Here is a 27,234-nt window from a genome sequence, read left to right as displayed (position 1 = left end):
CTTAACTAGTCAGTGGCCTAATTTAGAAAATCGGCAGATGCTAATGCTAGTTAGGTCGTTAGTGCAACATTTTTTGCTGACACTAGATATCGAACAAAAGCCAGAGACTGTATCGTATTAAGATGCTGTGAGCTGCAGATTCACCACTTCTAAGCAGAAGGCAAATGATAACGTTATCTGCCTCCATCTCACTCAGACTCACCCTGGGTCTGGAGCTGCCTGTACCGGAGAGCAGTGTTATTTTAAGGAGCGTTCACTCTGCAGCTACTTCTAGTGACTGAAATGTCACCAGACGTACACTGCACACTGCCTGAAGACGAAAAAAAAATCTGCTTGAAGAATCTCAATTGACTGGGGGTGTCTCCGACTGACGATTGGAGTCTTTGACATTCTGGGGCAGCCCCAGTAAAATTAACCTTATATACTGTAGTAAAACATGGCTGCTGTGAAATTACTGCTAGCAGCCCTCTGGTCACTTTTCTGTAGCCACAAAAACCCATATTTTGCTAGAGTGGAGATATCACAGCAGAGTCACAGCATAACTCTGTTTTTACCTTTGTATATTCCTCATTGAACTTTGCAAAAAAGATCCCCATGAAGACACATAACAAGACCGTAAAGCAGAATTGAGACTTGTTTTTACTTTGATTTTCAATGTCAGTACAAAAATGTTTTTAAGAACAGTCAATACAAATATAACCATATGTGTTCAACACACACACATGGTGCACTTCTGCATGTCACATTGTGATGGGTGGAGACTAACATGAAATTCCCCAGGAAAAATATTAACAGTAGCGAAACCAAAGCCTAGTTACTGACAGCCAAATTAAATTTGATGAGCTTAGGCAGAGTTAGAATTTTTGGCACTGCAGCATATAAAGGCTGTATGTACTGTTTATGGTTTATTTGGGAAGAAGTTCTGTTGGTGAGCAAGGCATTAATGGAACAGTAGAAAATAATAGCTTAAGCATCTTTTTGTAGCTGCCGTTTACACTTGTCCTTCAAAATGTTTATGCAAAGTTCTGAACAGCTGCCCTGTCTTTACTCAGTCTTTCATATCAACCACCCTTCTCCTTATTCTCTTTGGGTAAAGGAATACTTAAACAACAAAATGAGCATTTGTATCAATTATTCACCTAATAACTTTTTTTGCTCGCATGCCTTCAAGGTGAACGAAAAATCCAAAAACAGAGACAATTGACCTATGGCTAAGCCACGCCCCCTCCACTCACTAGGACAAACTATCAACATTCAGTGACCGGCGCTATGGCAGGTGTCACAGTACACAGCATTTCGCAGGAGGCAATTGATGATTTTTGGGGACATAACGATCAGATGTCATGAAGAAGTAACCAAAAGGGCCTAAACTACGCATTGGAGGGATATATTCATCATTTTATTGTTGAGAAGGTCGATGAAAAGCTTAAATTACAAGCCAAAATTTACAGGTCACAGTGTAAGCTTGTGAACCGCATCTGGTTGCCGTCGCCATCAAAGACAACAAGTTAAAGTGCCACTGAAGTTAAGGTTTTTGGCTCAGAATATGAGAAAAGGATAACGGCCTTTTTACCATCTTTACCAAGAGTGTCTCTCCGTTAGTTTGGTGCTACAGTATTTACACTGAATCATTCAGCATAACGTTTGCCAACCTTTGTTATCTCTGCCATTACAGATAAGTTAATGAAGCTAAGCTCCAGAAGTTAACGTTAGCTTAACTAGAGCCCTTTGGACAACAGCTAACAATGATGTACGATCACCAAAGTACAAAACTAGAACAAAATAGGCTAATGAACTCCCAGCAAACAAGGTGACATGATGAACAACGCAGCTAGGAGCTAACGTTAGGCTAACTTTAGCTAACGTTAGCTAGAGATGTTAAAGATAACTTTATATTTCTTTCCAGCAAAGTGACAATATGTTGCCTCAAACACAATGTTGACTTACCTTAGAACAGATGTAGACATCATTGTTAATCTTATTCACGTTGAGTTGATGTTGTGGTCTAACGTTACCACACAACTTTATCCAAAGGAGACACTTTTCTCGGCTGAGATGTGGTTTAAAGTGTAAAAATACACCTGGTCGCCCAGCCTCTCAGGATACCTTGTGTCAGAGTTGCATGTACCCCATGCACACCGTTTGACCATTTTTACACTTCAAATCTCAGAAAAAGCTCATAAAACCGAACAAAACTGACTTTCTGTAATGCATTTCAATGGATGTCCAGGCAGAGTGTCCGAGTGTATGGGAATGGCTATACGCACTGTGATTGGCTCATCGCGTCTGAGGGCGGGACTTAGCCATAGGTCAATTCTTCATAAATTGAAGTAAAAGGGTTTCGTGTTTGACAACAGCAAAACTATATTGCAACATCCATTTTACAAACTCTTACCCAACTCGTATAGTATAATCCAAGTCTCATTTCTCGAGTTGTATGCTCAGTACTTCCCAAACAGACAACCCTCTCCGACGGGGAGCTAAACTAAGTGAAACTTATCTATGCTCTCTGGAAATCCAGACTGAAAATTACAGTAATTTAACCTCGCTGAACACAGGAGCTGCAGGTCTGCTGCTGCCTTGATCAATTCCTTTGTTTGTGTTATTGTGTGACTTTGGTGAATTTCGAACCCTTTTGACGTAGTTTTGCCTTTGTTAAACGTGGACCCCATTTATTTTTATTCATCATGAATTTTCTCCATTTTTGAATTCTTTGTTCACTGGAGGCACCCAAAAAAAGTTTTCTTTACAAATCTAACATAAAACAGGCACTTCTTTTAATACAGGCCAGTATTTCTCAAATGTCCTGTGTGTAGGATTTAGGGGGACATACAGGCAGAAATGGAATATGACATACTAATAAGTATGTTTTCTTTAGTGTATAATCACCTGAAAATAAAAACCGTTGTGTTTCATTACCTTAGAATGAGCTGTTCATACCTACACAGGGAGCGGGTCCAGGAAATCACCATGTTGTACCACCATGTTTCTATAAAAGCCCAGAATGGACAAACCAAACATAGCTAAAGGGCCATTTATGTTTTCACATCGGCCCCACTCCATGAAAGTGTAGAAAAAACACTTATTTTTTTAAGTGACACAACTCTTTTCAGTGTTTTTACCAGTTTAAATCACTGGGTCTGCTTCTTTTGAAGAGAAGGAGACCTGTGTGGATAATTTGGCTCCTGGCAAAAAACCTCCTGAATGTCTGGATCTTAAGTTATCGAAGAAAAAAGGTGAGCACACATTAGCAGGTGCTAGGCTAATGGCGTGTCTAAAAAGCCGAACAGCATCAGAGAAACACTGATTTGTATCATGCAGCTGTTTTATTCAGTGTTTTTAACGGTTTTTAATCACTTGGTCTGTTTGTTTTGTAGAGGAAGAGACCTCTGCAGATATTTCAGCCCTCCGTAAAAATCTCCTGAACGATGAAGGAATTCTAGCCGGGAGAAGTTTCAGCTGGTTGCAATATGCAGTCCTCATCGCTAGATGCCACTAAATCCCCCTAAATCCTACACACTGGACTTTTAATTGCTTAACTGCTTCCTAAATGTGTCACCAACCTCAGGACTATCCTCTCCTTTCATTGCACCTTTTCTGGCCTCTATCACTGCCTCTCTATTGTGTTCTCCCATTTATCAGTAGTCCATGCTGTGTAGCTGGTTCTTCCTATCTGTCTTCCCCTGCAGGGCTGCAGGAAGCAGCGGCAGATTCAGGTCCGCCACCCGACGCTGGAGAGATGAACGTAACTGAACTGAGTTCCTCTTTGTTCCGTTCAGCCCTCCTCCTGCTGTCCCTCTCTCTCCTCCTCCTCCTCCTCCTCCTCCTCCTGCTCCTGACGACAGATCCCGTCTCTTGCCCCTCTCCTGCCGGAGGCTCTTAATGACCAAAGTATGTTGTCTCTGCGAGGGGAAGGCAGGAGGTTTAGACCCGTTCACCAGGAGTCCTGGGGGCCCAGGTCGGGTCAACCCTACCCATGTCATCTTCCTACCTCGTCCATCTTTCAGCCCCACGTTGCGCAGGCGGGGCAGTGGGGCAGAGGGTGACGTCCGTGTGGTCTCCATGGTACCCAGGTGGTCTCTGTCTGAGGGGTGTGTGGTGTGTGTGTCGGCCTCCAGCAGCATCCTGGGAGAGATGCCGCTCTTCTCTGAAGAATAAAACGTCTGCAGCTTCTCCAGGCGCTCGTTGATGCTTAGGTGATGAGAGTGGTCGTCCTGGTGGCGGTTGTCATGGAAGCAGTCTGACCCAGGGTCTGCCGCCCCGTCTGACTGAGTCGTCCTGAGCAGGTGTGTGTGTCGGATCGGCCTCGACGTGCTGCTGTCTCTGATTGGCTCGGGGGGTAACGGGACTTGGCAAGGGGCAGAGTCACAGAGTTGAGATGCAGAGCTTTTAGGAGGAGAAAGATGGACGAGTTCCCTGTCTCCAAACACAGACACTGGAACACACACATACAGATACAGTACAGTCACACACTGTTCTGTGAATGTGAGCAGCTTCTGTTTCTGTATACACTACAAATCCTCACCTTCAGGAAACAGCGTCTCTCTGGTGTCCAAGGTGATGGCGATCTCCTCATCAGTGGCTCCATCCTCTGTAGAAAGAGGGGCGGGGGAGGGGAGGCGAGGGGGTATTGAGGGGGAGGCAGAGTGAGGAAGCTGGGGTAGAGATGGAGAAGGTGGACGGTTCTCTGCGTCCTCTCTGTGGTCCTTCCTGTGCAGCTCCTCAGACCTCTTCTTGTTGCTCTGACATTCAGCTGTCTGTTGGGCTCTCAGAGGCCTGCTGGACTGTTTCGAGCCTTTTTCATTGGTTGGTTCACTCTGAAAACAAGTGGTGGTTCGATGTCAGGAGGCCAAAGACTGTAGTCATCTAAAATAACCTTAAACAGTAAAGTCTAGCCCACATGAAAAGCTTTTTCGAATCTTAACAGATGTTGAAAATGTGACAGACCCCACATGTAATGATTAATTTAACAGTTCTGTTCTAGTGTGTGCGGAGAGCAACAATCTGCACAAAACATTTGTTTTGCTCCTACCTTTCAGATAGAAAGATTTTCTCTGTGTCTCTTGGTCCTTTCAGTTCTGATACTGCTGCTCTTTTCTGTGGCGTACATCAGGGCTCTGTCTTAGGTCTTACATTATTTACTTTGTACTTGCTTCCACTTGGTCAAATTATTAGCCAGTTTATGGGTAAATCATATTAGTGTTATGCTGATGACATTCAACTGTATGTCTTGTTTAAGCCTGATAACACCAACAACCTTGCTGTTCTTTACAACTGCCTGATTGCACAATTAAACACAGACTTGACGGAGGTTCTGATAATTGCTTCAGATAGTACAGCTTCAAAGGTTGCCCAGAGTGTTGGTCCCTTTCGTCAGCTATGCGGTCAAATTTTTGATTAGGTCTGCATTTTTGATCAGGTCTGCATTTTCAGGCATTTTTTTTTCTTTATATATGGATGTGCATAATTAAAATGACAAATAAAAGAAGTCTGAATCTGAATCTTCTGTTAATAAAAATGGAGTTTCTCTGCAGTAAACAACATCAGTGAGCCACACTATTGTACTGGGTGGATTCTTTCCTCCATTACCATGAACGAGGGAGCTGTAGTTTCCTTTTAATCCTACATAAACCCTCCGGCTCCTGTAAATACTGACTTGTGCGCTACAGGTGAATTAATCCACAGCTTAAAATAGTCCTCAACACATGTACCACTTCCTCCTGTTTGAGTAACATTAACCATTAAAGTTTACAAAATTATCTATTCATGACAACAATTTATGTCGTCATAGAAGTGACAGTGACTCATTGGGCTTGGAGGTGAGTACCAAAGACAGAGTCGGAGAAGCCAGAAAGTACTGAGCGATGGACTAAATCATTGTTGGTTTCAGTCCATTTTGGGATTTGCAGACAGTAAAAATCCTTCTCCTTTAATAGAACACTACAACTTTAACATATCTAGATGATCACTGTGTTTGTTTTTAAGATATCATTGACAAAATTACCTGTTGCTTTGTCTTTGAGTCAGTGTTGTGCCTCTCTCTCCATGTGTTCTTGCTTGGAAGAGTCCAGTCATTGTTTTCCAGTTTCTGCCAAATCAGTTATTATAAGCTGTTAAACCTTCACAGCAGAACATGAGAATAGTTGCATTACACGACCCATTTGTGTCTGTGTGTGTGTGTGATTAGAAATGAGGTGTGAACCTTGCTGGCCTTGGCTCCCTTCTGGCTCCTGCTGAGCTTGTTGAGCAGCAGGTGATAGGAGGCCATGATGGCGGATGGTCGGTTGATGGTGAGCGTGTGAATGATTTCAGAGACCGAGTAGCCCAGCGTCTCCGTCATGTACGCCAGCACAGATGAGTTGAGATCCTCTGGGCTTAGTCTGGGAAATAACGAGAAAGAGCGGGGATAAAACAACAGTTAGAAAGATAAAGTGTGAAGAGCGGAGCTGAGAGAAATGTTAGAGGTCATTAAGGATTTGTTGGTGAGGAATAGCGGGACCAGTAACTGAAGGATTCTGGTTTGATGGTTTTCAGTTGTGAGCAGAACGGAGCTGGAACTGTTCCTGCTTCATTCATGTGGATTTCAAAAAATGTATTATTTCCAAGAGGAGCCATACATGATTGAATTTCCACACTGCGTAAAGTGATAAAAGCCTTTTAGTCATGCTGTAATACACAAAGCTGTTACCCTACTGACCACAAAAATGTTCGTTTTGTTCCCCACACTGTGGTGTTTGCTGCAGAGCTTTCCCTGAGGAGAGCCTTTGTTTCTCACTTTGTTCTCATGGTACAAACACACACACTTAGAGTACAAATATTGTGTAATAAAAAACAAATGTGAAAATATAGAAGGAATTTACATAGTTCCCCTATTTTTCTCATGTTTAGATGTATTCAAAAAATACAGGACAGAACCTTTTACAATAACAAAATTGGTAAGCCCTTCTGTGTGGAGTTTGCATGTTCTCCCCGTGTCAGCGTGGGTTTCCTCCAAGTGCATGCAGGTTAATTGGTGACTCTAAATTGTCCGTAGGTGTGAATGTGAGTGTGAATGGTTGTCTGTCTCTATGTGTCAGCCCTGTGATAGTCTGGTGACCTATCCAGGGTGAACCCTGCCTCTCGCCCAATGTCAGCTGGTGGGCTCCAGCCCCACCGTGACCCCCAACAGGATAAGCACCTACGGAAAATGGATGGAATTCTGCAAAAAATGTTTGTAATGCCTCAGGGTGTGTCTGTAGTCAGTGTGTCAAAGTGTAGTCGCACAGTAGATCTCTACCGACCTGTTTTTATGAGACAGTGTGTGCAGTGGTTTCTTGGCATATCCCTCGTTGATCCATCTCTCCTCCATCGCAGCTCTGATACTGGGTCTCTTTGCCGGGTCTGGCTCCAGGAGAGACAACACAAACGCCACCGCACCTGAAGCAGGAGCATAAACGAAGACATGTCATGTTTGTTTTCTTATTTTCCAGAATTTAAATGTCAGTGAGTTCTGCGTTTGGTCTGGTAGAAATTCTCATCGCTCGGGTTAATTGGATCATTGCGTGATGTGAAAAGTATCACCTCTGCTGTTTCCCCTCAGCTATACAGAGTTTTAGCCTCCTGCCAGCAACTTTGCTGCTTGGGTTCTCTCTCCCCTGCTTTGAGCTGACCTGCTCAGCACCAAACAGTTGTGGAGTCAAAAAACAGAGTTCAGAGGAAGGCGACTTACATTCACCAGTGTTCACTGCAAGCTATAATCATCTTAGCATTAGCCAGCAGAAATAATCACGTACATAAAAAGCTGACGTCTGAGCATAGTTTGTTAGCATTCATCAATGGTTGCCTTCATGAACATCAGTCGAGATGGAACAGTAACAGTTGGTATTCTAAACTCAAGCAACTGATGGTCAACTAGAGAATTTATGCTAAATAAACCGTACAGATATATATTAAAAAGAAAAGTAAGTGCTTCAACATGCCTCATATTCATCCAGACGATGACCATGCAAGGCTCTGGCCTGCTCATCAGGAGCAGTTTTGGATCAGTGTCTTGAGTGGATAGGGGCCCTAACACACCAGGCTGATTGTTGGCCGTTGGTGAGCGTCAGTCACCCCAGTGTTTGTGGTGTGTCACACAACATTGTCACTAGTCGGCCCTTGTCTTGTTTGTAACGTACTAACTGGCTAACTATTGTCTTCAATCTGTCCTGTCGGTCTATGCTGCTTGCTGGTATGGAGAGTTATTTCCTCTCACACAGGTGCAGAACATAGGGACTACAAGGCCGTTGGCTGTAGTCTTTGAGCTGTGCTCAAGCGCAACCTTTTTGCCAAGACACAGGCAACTTGAGGCAACAGTTGACCTTTGTCACCAGTTGTTCTGTGATGTCAGTTTTGTGTGTCTGGGCCCAAAAGACACTTTGCCATGCAGACTGGTGGAGTTAATAATCAGACCATAAACCATGCAGGCAGGATTGTTTTTAATGCACCTTTAAGTTTGTGTTACACTTGTCTGGCCAAAAGGTACCAAACTAAAAAGACACAGCCAGTGTTGCACAACTCCTCCAGTCTGCCAGCCTGATGTCACTCACTGTGACTTCACTGAAACTGTATCAGCGACGACAGCATGGAGAGAGGCAGCATTTCCCCTTAGGAGAACTAATTCAGCCTGTCAGCCTGTGACACGGAGCCGTCCTGTGACAGCCAAGCGGGATTGATAGTTTGACTCCAGATGAGGATCCTGATAAGCTCCACAGTCTGGAGGAGCAGGTGGATTCCAACAGGATGGCTGCCACATTCACAGATACATAAGCCGAGACTGCTCCATTCAGTCTGCTGCTATCAGCTGCAGCAGTCAGGGTCAGCTCAGTTTGTTTGGAACTGATAAAAATTAAATGCACTATTTGTTGATTTTAAGCTATGAACCTGTGGAATAATATTTTCTGGAGACACTTTCAGGCCAGTTAACAAAAGGATTGTGCAGCTTTTGTGGCCACTAAACCTGTAGTACCCACAAAGGGTGAAATGCAGCCTTGACTGTCATGCCAAGCAAATAGCGACTCAGTACCTGTGCTATTTTATTTTACTTTGCTGCCACTCAGATGTCCCATGATTACAAATAGTCTCCGTTCGGTGTCCAAGTGCCAAAGACTTATGTTAAATCTTATCAGTACAAATCATCTGTTAATCTGTACACTTATATTTCATACTAAACTTCATCTTCTGTCTCTTCTTTTTTTTTAAAGATTATTTTTTGGGCATTTTTTGCCATTGATGAATGGGCCGGCTGTGGTGTGTGGGGAAGTGGGGGGTTGAGGGGATAGCGCAGGTTGGATTCGAGCCCGGGCTGCTGCAGCAAGGACAGAGCCTTTGTATATGGGGCGCCTGCTCTATCCACTAACCCACTGACGCCCCACTCTTCTGTCTCTTCTGACTGAAATAGTCACACACAGTTACAGAGAAATTATTACTGCCTTAAAGGGATAGTGCACCCAAAAATGAAAATTCAGCCATTATCTACTCACCCATATGCCGAGGGAGGCTCAGGTGAAGTTTTAGAGTCCTCACATCACTCCAAGATCCAAGGGGAGAGTGGGTAGCAGCACAACTGCACCTAATGCAGGCTGACGGCGCCCCAGATTCAAACATCCAAAAAAAACACATAATTGAAACCACAGAATATCTCCACACTGCTCGTCCGTAGTGATCCAAGTGTCCTGAAGCCCCGACATAAAAAGTTGTTTGGAAAAACGTCATTTGAACTCTGTTTTTAGCCTCATTGTAGCCTGTAGCTCTGACTGCCTCTTTGTACACTGCGCTCATGTGTGCGCTTGTGCGAGACCGTGAGACATCGGCACCGCCTTCATGTGTGTTCACGTGCTTTCGCTGGTGTCGCGCGCACACGTGAGCGCTGTGCACAGAGAGGCAGTTAGAGCTACAGGCTACAATGAGGCTAAAAATAGAGTTCAAATGACGTTTTTCCAAACAACTTTTTTATGCTGGGGCTTCAGGACACTTGGATCACTACAGATGAGCAGTATGGAGATATTTTGTGGTTTCAATTATGTGTTTTTTGGACGTTTTAATCTGGGGCGCTGTAAGCCTCCATTAGGTGCAGTTGTGTTGCTACCCCCTCTCTAATGGCTAAATTTTCATTTTTGGGTGCACTATCCCTTTAAGAGAGTTGATTGAACTGAAGCACACTGACAGAATGGCATATTAATCCCAAATATGTTTTCTCTCTGTCACATTTAAATCCCTTGTCTTAAGCTTGTAGAAATGCTTCGGCACCTTGTCGGTCAGGACCTGTAGCTTGTGGTGAATTAGTGAATTTTCCAATTGTGGGATCAATAAAGTTTATCTTATCTTATCTTAGTCTGACCAATTGTTCTGCTGACTGCATTCTTGGAGTAAAGGTAACATTTATACTTTGCCATGTGGATAATTTTACTCAGTTGCAAAACTTTACAGGTATATTTGTGCTGTAATATCTTTAGCGAATCAGACCTTGAGACGGAGCAGATTACGATTGCAAGTGATGTGCAGTTCATGGTACTTTTAGTGGCCGCGATCGATTCTTTGTGAATTCACCCCACAGTTTGTTTGCAGTGCTTAAAGTCTCATAAACAGTGTTTAAGAGAAAATGACAAGAAAAAGAAAAGAATGAGTTAACAGAATTACAAATGGGTCAGTCTGACGAGAATAACTGGCGGAAGAAAAACAAAATGTGATCGGCAAAAGTGAAGCGGAGTTTTAAAGAAAAAAGAACAGCCCCATTCAGAGGCAGAATAAAGTCTGAAAGTTCAAGTCGATTTCTAAGATGCCCGCCTGTGGCAGCGATACAGCCACTAATCCGATCTTGTCACAGTTTCAGAGCTTTAGAGCCAAGCTGGTTTTCCCCTCAGTAACAGGAGCTATGTTTGTTTGTGGTGACATGGCGCCATGACAGAGTGTAATGGAGTGACGATGTGTGAGAGAGAGACCAAAATAAAACAGAGAGGAACAGAGACACTGAGGCCACTGTGTGCTCAGTACAGAACAAGTGGAAGAAGTAGGAAATAAATGAAACAGTTTTTCCTTTAATTCTCTGTCTCCTGACAGATCTGTGGTCTGCAGAGAGGAAGCTGGATCCTGGTTTGTGTTTGCAAAGAGTCACCAACAAAAGACTAACATTAAAGCGGGGTTAGGAGATCACATCCAGTTTAAATCTTACCTGTGTGAAGCTCAGAGTATTCAAGTGCTGACTGTGAAACTGAAGTTAATCAGTGTGAAGAATGTCTTTCATTTAAACTTTGAGATTTGACCCATTATTTTAAATGATAATTATTATTATTTGCATCCTGCATTTTTATCCTAATTTATCCAAATTCAGCATCTATCTAATGACTTTTCTGTGAGGGTTTTTCATGTCATTTCATGCAACTATTCCCAATTTCCATTGAGATTAGGAGCACAAACTCTAGTTTACCCTAGAGTCTTCTTCATCTTCTAACCGCTTCATCCTCTTGAGGGTCGCGGGGGGGCTGGAGCCTATCCCAGCTGACATCGGGCGAAAGGCAGGGTTCACCCTGGACAGGTCGCCAGACTATCGCAGGGCTGACACATAGAGACAAACAGCCATTCACACTCACATTCACACCTACGGACAATTTAGAGTTATCAATTAACCTGCATGTCTTTGGACTGTGGGAGGAAGCCGGAGTGCCCGGAGAGAACCCATGCTGACACGGGGAGAACATGCAAACTCCACACAGAAGGGCTCCCACACCCGGGATCGAACCGGCAACCCTCTTGCTGTGAGGCGAGAGTGCTAACCACCACACCACCGTGCCGCCCTACCCTAGAGTCAAAAATATATATTTCCCTCTTACCTGTAGTGCTATTTATCAGTCTAGATTGTTTTGGTGTGAGTTGCTGATTTGTTGGAGATATCAGCTGTAGAGATGTCTGCATTCTCTTTAGTATAATGGAACTAGATGGCCCTTTGTTTGTGGTGTTCAAAGCACCAAAAAAATACATTTAAAAAAACTCATCAGCAGTTATTTATTTTATTTATAACCTTATGTTACCAGGAAGTCCAATTGAGATTGAAAACCTCTTTTACAAGAGAGACCTGGTTGAGGTAGCAGCCAATCAAAACACATTAAAATGCAACAAATACAACATATAATACAAAAATTCCACAATAAAATGAGGACAACTTTTCAAACACTGTGGCCTCTCAAGAAAAACAAGCACATGTCTCTATCATATATTCTTTATAATGCCCTAATGCAATGTCTCCTTCCACACCCACCAACTGTATCACTGCACAGACTAAACGTGCATCTATTCATGGATGCATGTGCTAAGTTTGTAAAAAAAAAAAAACACTTTAATTTTGAAGTCAAGTAAAGCTACTTGACAAAGATAGCAAACTAGCTGGATGACATGGCCAAACACAAGTATGACGCTGAATATATTAAATACTTTGTGGACCTTGAAGTAATAACTAAGGAGCAACCTGGACCCAGTGGCTGAACCAGTTGGGAGCCACTAATCTAGATTGATCAAAAGCACTACAGGTAAGGTCTTCAACAAATTAAGTGCAGAAAGTTTCTTTTTACCAGACAATGAGTTTTTAAGGAGATGTAGTTTACCATGACCTGTTTCGACTGTCACTTCAGTCTTCTTCAGAAGTGTCATCTGATGTGCATCATGACGTGTCTTTATCAGCTGGTAGTATCCCGGAGGTGTGACCAGCCTGGCAAATCGGATTGCCAGGCTGGTCACGCCTCCCGCCGCCCGGTGTTCTTTGGAGGAGAGAGTCCCAGGTGTGTGACAGCATGAAAGCCCCCTCATCCCAGCTGATGGTGTTCCTGGCCCTAGCCTCCTGATCTCTGTGGCCTCCTTGATCAAACGTTTGAACTTGTTGCTTTCCGATCCAATGACTAGGGCCAGGGACACCATCAACCGGGATGAGGGGGCTTTCATACTGTCGCACACCTGGGACTCTCTCCTCCAAAGAACACCGGGCAGTGGGGGCGTGACCAGCCTGGTAAATCTGTCGGATTGCCAGGCTGGTCACGCCTTCGGGATACTACCAGCTGATAAAGACACGTCATGACGCACGTCAGATGACGCTTCTGAAGAAGACTGAAGTGACAGTCGAAACATGTCAAGTTAAACTACACCTCCTTAAAAACTCATTGTCTGGTAAAAAAAAACTTTCTACACTTAATCTATTTTGAGTAGACAAAATGAACCTAATTACACTTGAACAACAAAGTTATTGTGCAAACAAAAAGACACAGTGTTTCACAGTGGGGTTTTTTCAATGAAAAAGCCTCTCAGATGAAATGTGGAGTTACCTTTGCTGACGTCACTGGGGATGCTGCTGATCTCTCCGTTGACCATCTTCTGGTGCAGCTGCTTGATGTTGAAAGGCTCAACAGTGAAGGGCAGAGTCCCCGTCAGCATGGCAAACATACTCACACCTCTGCACACACACACACACACACACACACACACACAAGAAAAATACGAAGACACACATTTACAAGATGCACACACAATAATGCATTCTGCAATTTGTTTCAAACAGTAAATAACACCACAGAAAAACCGCCTTTTAAATAAATCCCCACTCAGGCCTCCTCACACACTGAGACTTCATCACTTACACTGACCAGACGTCCACTTTGGGCCCATACTTCCTGTGAGCGAGCAGCTCAGGGGCGGCGTAGGCAGGACTTCCACACTGGGTGTTGAGGAGCTCCAGAGACAAAGATTCAGCCTTCAGAGTGTTACTGAGGCCAAAGTCTGTGTGAAACATCATCGTTTTAACAGAGGAGCACATTCACAGGCGCACCAGATAGCTAAGACAGGTTCTGTCACGTTGATCCGTCCAACACTGAGCATCAGTATCATACACTGGAAAAAATAATGGTCGTAGCCACCATGACGTCACCTGCTGGTTAGTGGACTCCTGTTTTAAAGCCTCAAGGTTGGCATTTTGGCCGATGTCATCTTGGATTTTTGGAGCCAGAAGTAACCATATTTGGAGGAGAGGGTGGCGCTAACCCTTGTGCTAGCTGCTAGCTTGGTTAGCACGGTGCATTTACAGCCATGGTTAACTCTGACAATGCTAATGCTAATATTTGTTAGAGAAAACAGGCTAAAAAAACATTACAACAAAATGTACTTACTGCAAAAACTGAACATCTGACTCTTTAGAAGGTCTTTAAGTACAACTAAACTCTGGACAAACTTTTTAAGGTGACCAAAATGTTACAATGAACTTTCATAGATTGAAAACACACTGAAATAGCGAGAGGCCTCTGATTGGGTCACCATGACATTCTTACCCCAAAGGCCAAAACACACTGGCAATGACAAAAAGTACGCCCCTATTATTTTAAATGTACAACCCCACACCGGAGGCAGTTCATCATCAGCATCATCCAGCATTCACAGGTTACAACAAATTCAAAATGCAGCCGCACGTATTCTCACTGGAACTAAAAAATATCAACACATCACTCCCGTTCTTAAATCTTTGCACTGGTTACCCGTTAAAACAAGAATTGATTTCAAAATCCTCCTCCTGGTTTGCAAAGCTTTAAATGGCCTCGCACCTCAGTACATACCAGACATGCTCATCAGTTACACACCAGCAAGAACCCTCAGATCCATAGGCATCAACAACCTACATCAACAACCCCGCACAAAAACTAAGGAAGGGGAGGCAGCTTTTTCTGTTTATGCCCCACGCAGGTGGAATACCCTGCCTGAAAAGGTGAGAAGCGCCACATCAGTGGCCACTTTTAAAAGCAGGTTAAAAACTTTTCTTTTTATGACAGTATTTGGTTAGGTGTGTGTGAGTGTGTGTATAGGTGTGTGAACATGTGTGTTTGATTGGACTTGTTTATCTCGTTTTATTTTACACTTGCACTTTGTTACTTATTTTTGATTATTTGTTGTGAAGCACATTGAGTTTACCTTGTGTATGAAATGCGCTTTATAAATAAATTTGACTTGACTTGACTTGATCATCAGCGCTCCTGGACGCCCCGCCCCGCCCCGCCCCGCCCATGGCGCTTCACATCACAGTCCTATTTCCAGCCCCTGGAATCAATTGCATCCCCCAACTTTAATTAGTAGATGTCCACAAATGATTTTAAGCTCATGCTTAGGTGGAGGAGGTACAGTTCTGTAAGAGAAAGTAGTATTATTTTTGTGTGGTCATCTGTTGACAGCACAATGCGTCCAGTATGTGCTAGAGGCGGCACTTGACGCGCGTCACCTGATATGTGTTTTCAGCTTAAGCCTAACCAATCCAAACAACAAAAGCAGCGAGTACTAGCTGCTCATAGGGAGAGCAGGGTGGATTATTCCCTTATTATTGTAGGGTTTGCAAATTTGCATCCTGTGAGACACAGGAATCCCAAAACCATGTTCAGAGGCCAGAAACCTTTTTGTGTACCAGGCTGTAATAATGTTTATTTCTGCTGTACATGGCAATGCTGTTGGGCATTTTAACATCTATGGGGGTCAATGGGGACAGACTCACTCCAGTCTCAAGTGGCCGTTCAAAACCTCTGTGTTGGTTTCATTTTGATCAGTACACTCTCAGTCAGATGTCAACATACCCACAATCTTTATGTTGTTGTGTTCGTCCAGCAGGAAGTTTTCAATCTTCAAATCTCTGCAGAGAAAAAGAGGAGAGAGAGCTGGTTGGTCACAAGAAAGAAAGACTGTGGTTCACTTCAGTATTTTAATGAGCTCTGTCCTTTATCCTACAGCGATTGTTTCCTTACAGATGACCGTGTTGGCGTACTTAAATTGACAAACACAATAGTGGTTGTCCAATTTAAGAACTCCTGCAGTGTGTGTTTGGCCTTAGTCAGCATTTTCTGTGTATTTATGGACAACCAGATGAGATGTGACCAGACCAGCCCCACAGAAACGAAGGAAAACCTGAGCTAAATTTAGGTTTGGGTCGAGCTCAGGGTGAACAGTTAGTGGTAATTTGGGGGACTGGTTTGTGTTGGACTCCTAAAAAAAACCTGCAGCCATCATGATTTCCAACTCAAGCCAAACTGAAACTTACAGGCAGGAGAAGTGAAGCGTGTCTTGACTTACTCTCTCCTCTCCGCCACAGTAATATCTCTGTGTTCACCTGGGAAAGTTGCCTCACTCCCTTAAAAGTACCCCAGCCTCACCACCAACCACACCGCCTGCTCGCAAACTACCGAGCTAAATGAAAATCTGCGGTTAGGCAGAGAGAGATCCCCTATAAACTATAGCCTGGGAATCAGCCATGCTCCTTTCATCTGCCTTCATCTAACCAACAGACACTCCAGGTCCCAAAAATCCAGAGAACGCTGCTCACACAAGCCGAATAAAGTTCAAAGACAGACGGAGGGAGAGAAGAGGGAAAAAGGGCAAGAAAGAGCGAGAGCAGACATTGTCATAAAGGAGAAAATGCATGCGGTAAACCTACTGGATGTGGGTGGTAGGAGGTGCATTTAAGTACAAATTTTCCATTTATTTCCAGTTTAATCATCTCTGTGTGGGACTGCGGTGGAGAGTGTGAGAGCGAGGGAGTGTGTGTGCATGTGTGCGAGCATGAGGGTGTGTGTGTGTGTGACAGAGAGAGGTGCTATTGAAGGGTTCAGAGCGCCATCGTTGAGGGACTTCATTAGAGAGGAAGTCCATGATGTTGTGATGATGTGTGAATCATGGCGCCGGCGCAGGATGATGAGGTCAGTGCCTGGTAATCACATTCCCACCTTCAGAGGAGCCAAGGTCTTAAACCAAAGCCCAGCGCTGTGTGTGTGTGTGTGTGTGTGTGTGTGTGTGTGTGTGTGTGTGTGTGTGTGTGTGTGTGAGAGTATTAGGTCTCTGACACCTACACATACTAAAATGCCACTATAATAACACTCTCAGCTCCCACACTGCTCTGTGCCATGTACTGCCTTTCTTGCAGCATTTCCTCCTCTGTAGGCTGTTAATGCCCTGCAAACTACACTGTGTGTGTGTGTGTGTGTGTGTGTGTGCTCACAAGTGTGTGTATATGTGTGTGTGAATCTACAAGGTCTGACCTTAACATCCACCATGCAACAAACAGCTACTGTTGCAGGAAGGCTCGGCTGACTCACAGTGGACGGTGACATTTAGAGAAAATGACATTTGAGCACCGTTCTTGAATACTTCACCCATAAAATGATTATTTGTATATCAGCTTCTCACCCTGCGTAACGCTGAATTCATGAAAAAACGGATTGTTTCTTGCATGCCCCCAGGGACTTCTTGAGGAATTGAAGTCACAGGGGTCTGCGTTTTAACTACAGCAAACCCATGAAAACCTCCGTTTATGGGGTGACCTCTAGCTCACCTGTGGGCCGAGGCCTTTGCAGCAGGTCGGGTTCAGTCCCACCCTGTATCCCTTTGCAGTGTTAATATTAACAGCTATTTTAGATTTAGTCTTAGCGTTAAGACAAAAATACATTTTAGTCAGTTTTATCTTTTAAAGTTTTAGTCTAGTTTTAGTCCATGAAAATTAGTCAATAATCCAGTGACAGTAATTCAGGTATCAGAAATTAGAATCAAGGTGACAGGTTGTAAAAATCTACCCTGGAAATCCAGAGTTCTCGCGAGAGCACAATTTGAATTTGCTCAGCGAGTCACTCTGGCAATCAGTAATGATGCTCATTACCCATGCTGTTGGAGCCGAGCTGCACCAATCACATCGGTGTATCTGATATAGGCGGGCCAGAGGCGAGCTAAACAGATGACGACAGCGCTGCGACGCCGAAGTCTGGAATCAGTCAGTAAACATTGCAAGATGGCTACGGATGAACACCAGTTGTTTGAAACGGCTTTGGCCGCTACAATGAACGAGTTAGACTTGGCTTTTTCTCTAAAAGAGGAACAGAAGACGGCGCTTGAATCTTTCCTTTGCAAGAAGGACGTTTTTGCTGTTTTGCCGACTGGATACGGCAAGAGTCTAATCTACCAGTTAGTTCCGCTGGTAGCTAAGCTCTGGATACGTCACCCCGTGTATTGTTCTGATTGGTCGTAGTGTTATCCAATTGCGTGCAGTGATATTTACAAATGCATGCTTGGTGCCGCCCCTCGAGTTGGGCCATTTGCATTACTCATGGCCAGACCCTAAATCTTTCTAGATTTGAGTCTGGATTTCCAGGCTAATAAAAAACTACAAATAGAACTACAAATAATTTGTGCACACTTCCAAACTGTCATTTCTCCAGCAGTGTTTGACAGGTCTATTTATGCTCTCAACAAATAACTAATGTGAGACAACTAGGATTTGTCCCCATGTTCACTGTAAACTCTGAGTGATCCATGTGACTGTTCAGAAGTAGAAACATAACTTCTTTCTTCATCTGCAACATGTTAGTCTGGAGGTTTAAACTGGTGTCCTCTCACAGAGTTGGTGATTCAAACTAAACTTTCATCTCTGTCAGAGAAAACTGAGTTCAGACTGTTTACTTACAGCACAGCTACACTCACAGATACTACCTGCCTGTCAAACACCATCAACCCAGAAACCTTCTCCGGTCCGGATCTGGGGGGAGCCTTGCAGCTGCCATTCAGGGGCTAGCGAAACATCTTGGCGCCAGCTATTTACTGGAGTTCGCCAGCCTGTCGTTCATGTGGCATTTGAAGATAACAAGCATGGCTGACCTCGGCTTTCAAAATCCAATAATACATTTTCGTCACATCTCATCTCATCAACAAAAATGAAACATAGATTTTGTTTTAGTTCTTATTATCAAGATCTAAAATAAGCTCTAAATAAGAAGTTATTTATTTTGTTTACATTCACCGTCTCCAACCCGGCACCAACATTATGTTTTTTGTCCACAGTTTGGTGCAGCATTAGTTCAAACATGACTCAGGACTGAAAATGAATAGGATGTGATGCAATGTGTATCAACTGTTTATTTTTTGAGACATACATTTTTTATAAGTTCTCAGCACAAGAACAAAAAAGTGTGGACACTGTGAACAATCAGAAACGACGCAGCTGACACCGTGCAAAGAGTAACTAAGTACAAAGCAGATGTCTCTAGAACATGTACACGTACTGCACACTGTGTGTGTGTGTGTAGAGTCACCTGTGTACAATGCCGTGTTTGTGCAGGTGTTCCACTGCAGAGAGGATCTGACGAGTGTAGCGCCGCACCTCCCTCTCCTCCAGCCTCTTCCTGTCACAGATCCTGTCCATAAGATCTCCTCCAGCACAGAGCTCCATGGCCATGTAGTAGCTGTTCTCTGTCTCCAGAGTCTGACACACACACATATTCATCATGAGCATATTGATTGGACTGAGCTTATTCAACAGCAGCAGATAAATGATAACCGTTAACATACTAATTGGGGCCAAATTCAAGCAGGTGCAATGTTGTAAGACTCCATCATGACTTCATCTTGCAGCTGGAGTCAGTCTGAGTAGGGCGGGCCATGCCTGTGCCACAGTGTGAGGGTCCAATGACAGTATTCTGCATAATAATCATTCTGTTATAATTTCACAGATATGACCCTTCAGAGCAATGAGTGTTTGTTTCCAGTATAACAGGCTGTTGTACAAATGGGTTTTGGTCCACTTGCTCTATTGGCTACTACTGCTGGTAGATGTTTGGAGAGAGAGGTGTGGGTGTGGCTAAGAGAGGAGTCAGGAGTGGTGGGGTTGTGTCCAGGGCTACATGCTATCATATCTGTCAGCGTTTTACAACAACGCTGTCACACCAGGACTCAAAATGACAAGCATCTATCGTCGGGCTCTATTGGCTGGCAACTGGGACAGCCTACTGAAGCAGTGATACAGCTACAGCAGCCTCCTGTAGTTTCAATGGACCACTCTGACACTGTATGTTGAGTGATCTATGCCTGCATAGTGCAGTATGACGGGGCAAACCATTATATGTAGGGAGGAATGCAGTGTAAATTCCAATATGACTATTCTCACAGAGGTCGCATGGCCAGTGATCAGATGTGTAGACCTATCGGATATAGGACCACATGTTAAAGTGATATATATATAAATAGATATACACTCACTGGCCACTTTATTAGGTACACTGTTCAACTGCTCATTAAAGGGATAGTGCACCCAAAAATGAAATTTCAGCCATTATCTACTCACCCATATGCCGAGGGAGGCTCAGGTGAAGTGTTAGAGTCCTCACAACACTTGTGGAGATCCGAGGGGGGAGTGGGTAGCAACACAACTGCACACCTAATGGCTGACGGCGCCACAGATTAAAACGTCCAAGCACACATAATTGAAACCACAAAATATCTCCATACTGCTCGTCCACAGTGATCCAAGTGTCCTGAAGCCCCGACATAAAAAGTTGTTTGGAAAAACGTCATTTGAACTCTGTTTTGTAGCTCTAACTGCCTCTCTGTACACTGCGCTGTGTGTGCGCTTGCGCGAGACCGTGAGTCATGGGCACCGCCTTCATGTGTGTTCACGTGCTTTTGCTGGTCTTGCATGCACACGTGAGCGCTGTGCACAGAGAGGCAGTCAGAGCTACAGGCTACAATGAGGCTAAAAACAGAGTTCAAATGACGTTTTTCTAAACAACTTTTTACATCGGGGCTTCAGGACACTTGGATCACTACGGACGAGCAGTGTGGAGATATTTTGTGGTTTCAATTATGTGTTATTGGATGTTTTAATCTGGGGGGCCATCAGCCTGCATTAGGTGTGCAGTTGTGCTGCTACCCACTCCCCCCTTGGATCTCCGCAAGTGTTGTGAGGACTCTAAAACTTCACCAGAGCCTCCCTCGGTATGAGGGTGAGTAGATAATGGCTGAATTTTCATTTTTGGGTGCACTATCCCTTTAACGCAAATAGCTAATGAGCCAATCACGTGGCAGCAACTCAATGCATTTAGTCATGTAGACATAAAGACGACCTGCTGAAGTTCAAACCGAGCATCAGAATGATGAAGAAAGGTGATTTCAGTGACTTTGAACGTGGCATGGTTGTTGGTGAGTATTTACTGGGATTTTCAGCACAACCATCTCTAGGGTTTACAGAGGATGGTCCCACAAAGAGAAAATATCCAGTGAGCCAAAATGCCTTGTTGATGCCAGAGGTCAGAGGAGAATGGCCAGACTGGTTCAAGATGATAGAAAGGCAACAGGAAGTCAAATAAGCACTGGTTCCAACCACGGTCTGCAGAAGACCACACCAGGTGCCACTCCTGTCAGCTAACAGCAGGAAACTGAGGCTACAATTCTATCTATCTATCTATCTATCTACCTATGCATATGAATATATGTGTTTTTATTTTTCTACCTCCAGCAGGACGACAATGTGAGGATGTCGGACCATCTGATGAATGCGAGGTTCTCTCTTCATGTTCTTCAACACGTACGAGTCCTGCCGTGCTTTCTTCTTGTCGATGACCTTAATGGCCACCTAAACACACACAAATAGACACACAGACACATATTAACAAGTCATGTTTGTTTGTTTTTTTAACCTTAATATATTGAATGAAAGTCTTTGCTGCTTTGCTCTGTTCTTTTCTTTTTTTAACATCTCCTTCTAAATTGGGTAATTTGCTCGCTCAGATGTGAACAGGAACAGAACCACACAGGGAGATGATCAGTGTAACCACAGTCCTGCCAGTAGTTGTGGCTTCAGAGTGTTGCTTAGGGGAACTTAAACAGTACTTGTTAAGAAGTAAAGTGTACTGCTCATCCACCTACATTTTCTCCACTTATGCAGACATTTACACCCACTGGCACTTCAGTCACAAGCCCCTATTTAGTCTCTGAATGGAACTTTAATCTGTATCATTACACACTAAATCTTCAACCTGTATATCAACAGTGGCAAGAAAAAGAGAAGGAGCTTGATAGAAAAATAAGCATAAACTCTCCCTGGATAAAAAATAATTTCTGTCAAATTCTTAGGAAGTCAACTTTTATTATTTATATTGCTCTCAACACTGTTTTGAGTTTTGAGTCGGCCTGCACAAGAAATTAAAATTATAAAAAAATATGTGGTGGTTTGTCTTTTAATTCAAGATTAAAGGGGATCTATTATGGTTTTGGATGATCACATTAAATGTGGCAAAGGTTTCAAATAAGGAGGTAAACACATGCAAAAGTAATCTTGAACACTCTGTTTCCAATGTTTTTTTTCTACCCGGGCTACAAGCTGACATCAGCTCGTGGCAGATTTCTTCCTATGGTCATCTGCTGCAGGCACGCTGCTCCAATTGTTTACATTACGTACACTGCGACATGTAACTTCATGCTAATATCAGGGAAACATGTGATCTTGGTTGCCAAGGTTAATTTCTCCCCAATTTTTGTGTTTCAAAGCCTTTCCTGGAGGTTTTTCCAGTAGCAAGTGCCTCAATACTCTGTTAGTCTTTCCCTGGCTACAATGATGGTGCAGAAACGCTGAGATACAGACAGCCTGGAAACACTGACCAATCAGAGCAGACTGGGCTCTTTGGGCACGGGGAGCTTAAAGAAACAGGGGCTAAAACAGAGTGTCTCAGACAGAGAGTGAATACAGGTGTTCCATCAGAGACATGAGGAAAATAAAGCATGTAAACAAACAAGTTCTAATAGAAACCCAAAATACAAGTATGAACCTGAAAATGAGCAGAAAGTGTCTCCTTTAAAATCCAATTTCAAAAAGCCTCCAAGGTCGACAGTGTTTACACATTTGCAGACTTCACCTCCACAGGAACATGACCTGGGGAGGGTAACAAGGGTTAACAGGAGCAAACACCCCAGGAGATGAGTTTGGGTGTTACTATGGTGACAAGGTCAGGTACACATGAGCTGGGGTCAGGCACTCAGTGACCGGTGAAAGAAAGTCTCACACACACACACACACACACACACACACACACACTAGCATAACTGTCTTTTAGCGTACTGGGAATTATTCTGATTGTTTTATACCAGGACATATTCTGTGCTGAGCTTTTGTTTTGTTTTTACACAAGTCTAGATAAACTGAGCAGAAACAGATCCACTTCAGACCTCTTTAAACAGCCCAGTCGCCAGAAGGAAATGTTTGCATTGTACATCTCTGCAAACCATGGATATGTTACATTTGCATGTTTCATATGTATCCCATCAACGTTTCTATCGCACCATAGTTTAGGAGCTGACTTTGTCATGGGGAGGTGGAGGGGATGGTGGATGGCGTGTCACCTGGGCAAGATGCCTGACAAGCTGCAGACCAACAGATAACAAGACAGATTGTGATTTCCGGAATTACTGCTGTTTTTCCAACGGATTTTAAGGCATTGAACATGGGTGTTTTGTAGCAATCCATGGCTGTGCTTTCAGGGGCTTTTTAGGCACTAAACATGGGTGTTTTGTGGTGATGTGTTGCTGTGTTTCCAGCAGCTTTTTAGGCACCAAATATGTTTTTATTTTAGCGAGCTGTTGCTGTGTTTTCAGGAGCTCTTTAAACACCACAAGTGGGTGTTGTGTGGTGACCCGTCGCTGTGTTTCCAACGACTTTTTAGGCACGAAACATGGGTGTTGTGTGGTGACCCGTCGCTGTGTTTCCACTGACTTTTTAGGCACCAAACATGGGTGTTTTGTGGTGACCCGTCACTATGGGCTCTAGTTTCCCGGCGCGGCGCAGGGTGGCGCAGGTGGCGAACCCCGCGCAGAGCTAGTTTCGAGCAGTGCAACCCGAGGAGCTCAGTTTGGTAGTTTGGCAGACTGAGGTGCGCTGAGATGGGTGTGGCGGTGCAGCATTGGGAGGTGTCGACAGATCCAGCTTGGCACAGTGACAGTTTCGTGCCAAAAGGCTTTGCCGAAGGTGCGCTAAAAGCTCGCCAGCTGAAACCAGGTCTACTGTCAGCGCAGGGGGAGTGCAGCTGGTGTAAGCCGAAGTTTGGCTGACCGGCGGAGAGGGGCTCATTTGATTGGTGTGATGTGTGTAAAACCCACTCCACGCCTTCTCTCCTCCCTCTTTCCGACTTGCGCCGGTAGGAGGGACGGAGGTGGGAAAGAGGAGTAGCTGCGCCAGCGCGCACGGCGTGTCAAACTTGCAAAATCCGCCTGGCCACACCCAGTTGGCGAAGCGCAGGTGCGCTGCGCCCCCGCCTCGCCCGGTCTGCGAAACTAGAGGCCTATGTTTCCAGCAGCTTTTTAGGCACCAAATGTGGGTGTTTTGTTGCAATATGTTTTCAGGGGCTCTTTAAACACCACAAGTGGGTGTTTTGTAGCAACCTGTTGCTGTGTTTCCAGCAGCTTTTTAGGCACCAAACATTAGTGTTTTATAGCGACCCGTTAGTGTGTTTCCGCCAGCTTTTAAGACGCCACACATGGGTGTTTTGTGGTGACCCATTACTGTGTTTATAGCAGCTCTTTAGACACCACATGTGAGTGTTTTGTAGCGACCTGTCACTGTGTTTTCAGCACCCTCTTAGACACAACACTTGGGTGTTTTGTAGCAACCTATCACTGTGTTTCCAGTGGCTTTTAGCCACCAAACGTGGGTGATTTGTAGCAAACCATCCCTATATTTTCAGGGGCTCATTAAACACCAAACATTTGTAGCAACCCACTGCTGTGTTTCCAGTGGATTTTTACGTACCAAACATGAGTGTTTTGTAATGACTCGTTGCTGTGTTTGCAGCATCTTTTAGACACCAAGTGTGGGTGTTTTATAACAACCTGTCACTGTGTTTCCAGAAGGGATAGTGCCACGAATGCAATTGTTTTTCACCAAGACATCACTGTCTTCCCTGCCAGGATAGTGAACAAAAAGCAGTTGTTTTAATTTGGCATTTTAAGCCAAACATAACCATGCGGCCAATTTTAAATGTGAATGTTACATAATAACGTGCAAATGTAACATTTCCTAAGTTTGTAGAAATGTACAATGCCAACAATATTTCTGTGAAGTGGGTTGCTTTAATTCTGTGAAGCAAAAGTTCTGTTCCTGTAAAAATGCTTGTGAAATAAAGTAATTACAGATGGATCTGACTGTGTTTTTGTACACATAACAAGAATAATAATACCCTGCTGCCTTCTTCAAACACAAGTGGGTATAATAATCAGGTACAAGCTCTAACCATGTAATCATAATCTTGTATGTGTGTGATCTTTTTCTTGCCACCCTCCAGTCTGAGACATGCCTCCTCACGTCTCCTCACTCTTATTCTCATCTCAGGGAGAAAGCACCGACCTTTTCGCCCGTGCCAATGTGCAGCCCCTCCATCACTTTGGCAAACGATCCCTTGTTGATCATTTTCCCCACCAGATAGGATCCGACCCGTTTGGAGTGGGGGAAGCTCCGCAGCAGCTCCCTGGGGACCTTTAGAAAAGGCAGAGGCAGCCGCTCCCGGCCCGGCCCAGAGGCTTCCCACTGGGACGCACCACGCTCTCCCTTGCCCCCTCCCTCCGCCACCATGTCCTCCGGAGTGGGCTTCAATGCTGCAGCTGGCATCCCGGACAGGGCCAGGGCCCCATGTGGCCACCTCTCACACACACACAATCAAATCCAAAAACAGGACAGACCACATAGAACGCACATACTAACACACACAAACACACACTTGTTGACTGAGGAAGGCAGAGTGCTGCTAAAAATCCTTCTCCAGGAGCAGGTGCATGTCCTCGGATGCAGATTTTTTATCCTTCCACTCTCAGGTAATTATATCCTTTAGTCCAGACTGTGTGATGGAAGACTCCTCTTTTCCTTTTTTGTCATTTCAACAAATTCAGGTGCCTCAAAGTGTCCCTCTTTCAATCCAACCATGGAGCAGGTTACGTTGGCTTCTTTCCCCTTCTCTCACTCTGTCTCTCTCTGCCGGTTAGTGGATGATTAACTGTTGTGTTCTTAGGTCAGCTCCAGTGATGAGAGGGACATTCTACACCGTAATTACCCCCCCTCCCTTTGCACTCACTAAGGTACACACGGATACTCACAGTTACACAGTAACTCTTTAAACTCTCTTATTCACTTCCTTGGATTCTTCATTAAAATCTTATTTTCTGATTATGTCCATTTCTCGCTGACACAATCAGGCCGCTGTCTTCACAGTGAGGACAGATCAGTGTTGTTGTGACAAACTAATGTGGACTGGTAAAAGAAGAGGAACGGGGGAGAGGGATCAGTGTGAACTGATCTTAGGTCTTAGGCCTAGGAATTACATTTTTTCCACATGCATGAGACCAAACGGTTCAAGTCTTACATTCTCCATGTGTTATCTATGGAAATTTAAGAAAATACACTTATATGCTGTCTTTCCGGGAGTTGGATGAGAAGATTGATATGACTCTCATACCTGTACACATAATATGTAGCTACAGCAAGCAGCCTTTAAAGGATAACTTAGGTATTTTTCAACCTGGGCCCTATTTCCCCATGTGTATGTGTGCGTATCATTCATAGGTACAACTCGTTCTAAAATTGGTTCAGTATTGAGGGAGGCGGATGCAACCGGGAGCCGCGAAATGAGCTAAAACGGTAACGGGGGCAAATGTATCCCGTATAAGTTTGCGCATTAAAAGTGCTTTTTTTCGCCACTGACCGGTTCAGATCGCCAGTGCTATCTCTGTAAATAGCATACTAAACATTTCCCTTACCTCTGGGCTGTGTGATGTCACGAGCTTTGCTCCACTGTGTCTGTAGCTCTCTCTACTCGTGGGACAGCCGTTTTCTTGAGGAAGAGGTGTTTCGGGATTGGATGTCTTCTCTTCTTCGGCTGGCAGTAGTCATCTTGGGAGAAGTGAGCACTGCAGACCCAGTGGTCTGCAAGGCGCAATGTCTGGACATGAGTGTTAGCATCCATTTGTAGCACAACTAGCCACAACTTCAGCATCTCGCCGTCCAACAAAGGCAGCCTACGAAAGCTGTACGGGGTGTTGACATCCTGTTCTTGCATTCAGATAGGCACAAACACGAACCATTGTTTTCAATCGATGCAGTAAAACTCTCAACTGTACTCCGGGACAACCAGCGCCACTCTGAGCGGCGCTCTGCATGGCTCCTCTGTTTTCTTCCGGCAACAAGCAAAGCTCTAGCGGGATGACGTCACAGCCCAGAGGTAAGGGAAATGCTTAGTATGCTATTTACAGAGATAGCACTGGCGATCTGAACTGGTCAGTGGCGAAAAAAAGCACTTTTAAAGCGCAAACTTATACGGGACGCATTTGCCCCCGTTACCGTTTTAGCTCATTTCGCAGCTGCCGGCTGCATCCGCCTCCCTCAATACTGAACCAATTTTAGAACGAGTTGTACCT

The 27,234-nt window shown here is 44.3% G+C and overlaps 1 protein-coding gene across 1 annotated transcript; it reads right to left on the bottom strand.

Moving 5' to 3' along the window:
- Nucleotides 1–616: 616 nt before the first annotated feature.
- LOC117271146 (uncharacterized) lies at nucleotides 617–26,350 on the bottom strand. The gene is made up of 11 exons (XM_033649252.2): nucleotides 25,175–26,350; nucleotides 21,293–21,415; nucleotides 19,101–19,270; nucleotides 15,606–15,661; nucleotides 13,638–13,776; nucleotides 13,326–13,453; nucleotides 7,281–7,416; nucleotides 6,203–6,380; nucleotides 6,005–6,088; nucleotides 4,526–4,817; nucleotides 617–4,435 (listed from the first exon to the last, which is right to left on the bottom strand). The coding sequence occupies exons 1-11, from the start codon at nucleotides 25,433–25,435 to the stop codon at nucleotides 3,639–3,641; spliced, it is 2,364 nt and encodes a 787-aa protein (XP_033505143.2). The 5' UTR covers nucleotides 25,436–26,350; the 3' UTR covers nucleotides 617–3,638.
- Between the last annotated feature and the right edge of the window lie 884 nt (nucleotides 26,351–27,234).

The sequence above is a fragment of the Epinephelus lanceolatus genome, chromosome 13 (assembly GCF_041903045.1).
Source record: "Epinephelus lanceolatus isolate andai-2023 chromosome 13, ASM4190304v1, whole genome shotgun sequence".
NCBI lineage: Eukaryota > Metazoa > Chordata > Actinopteri > Perciformes > Serranidae > Epinephelus > Epinephelus lanceolatus.
The sequence above is the reverse complement of the archived record's forward strand: the minus strand, read 5'-3'. Positions and strand labels throughout refer to the sequence as shown.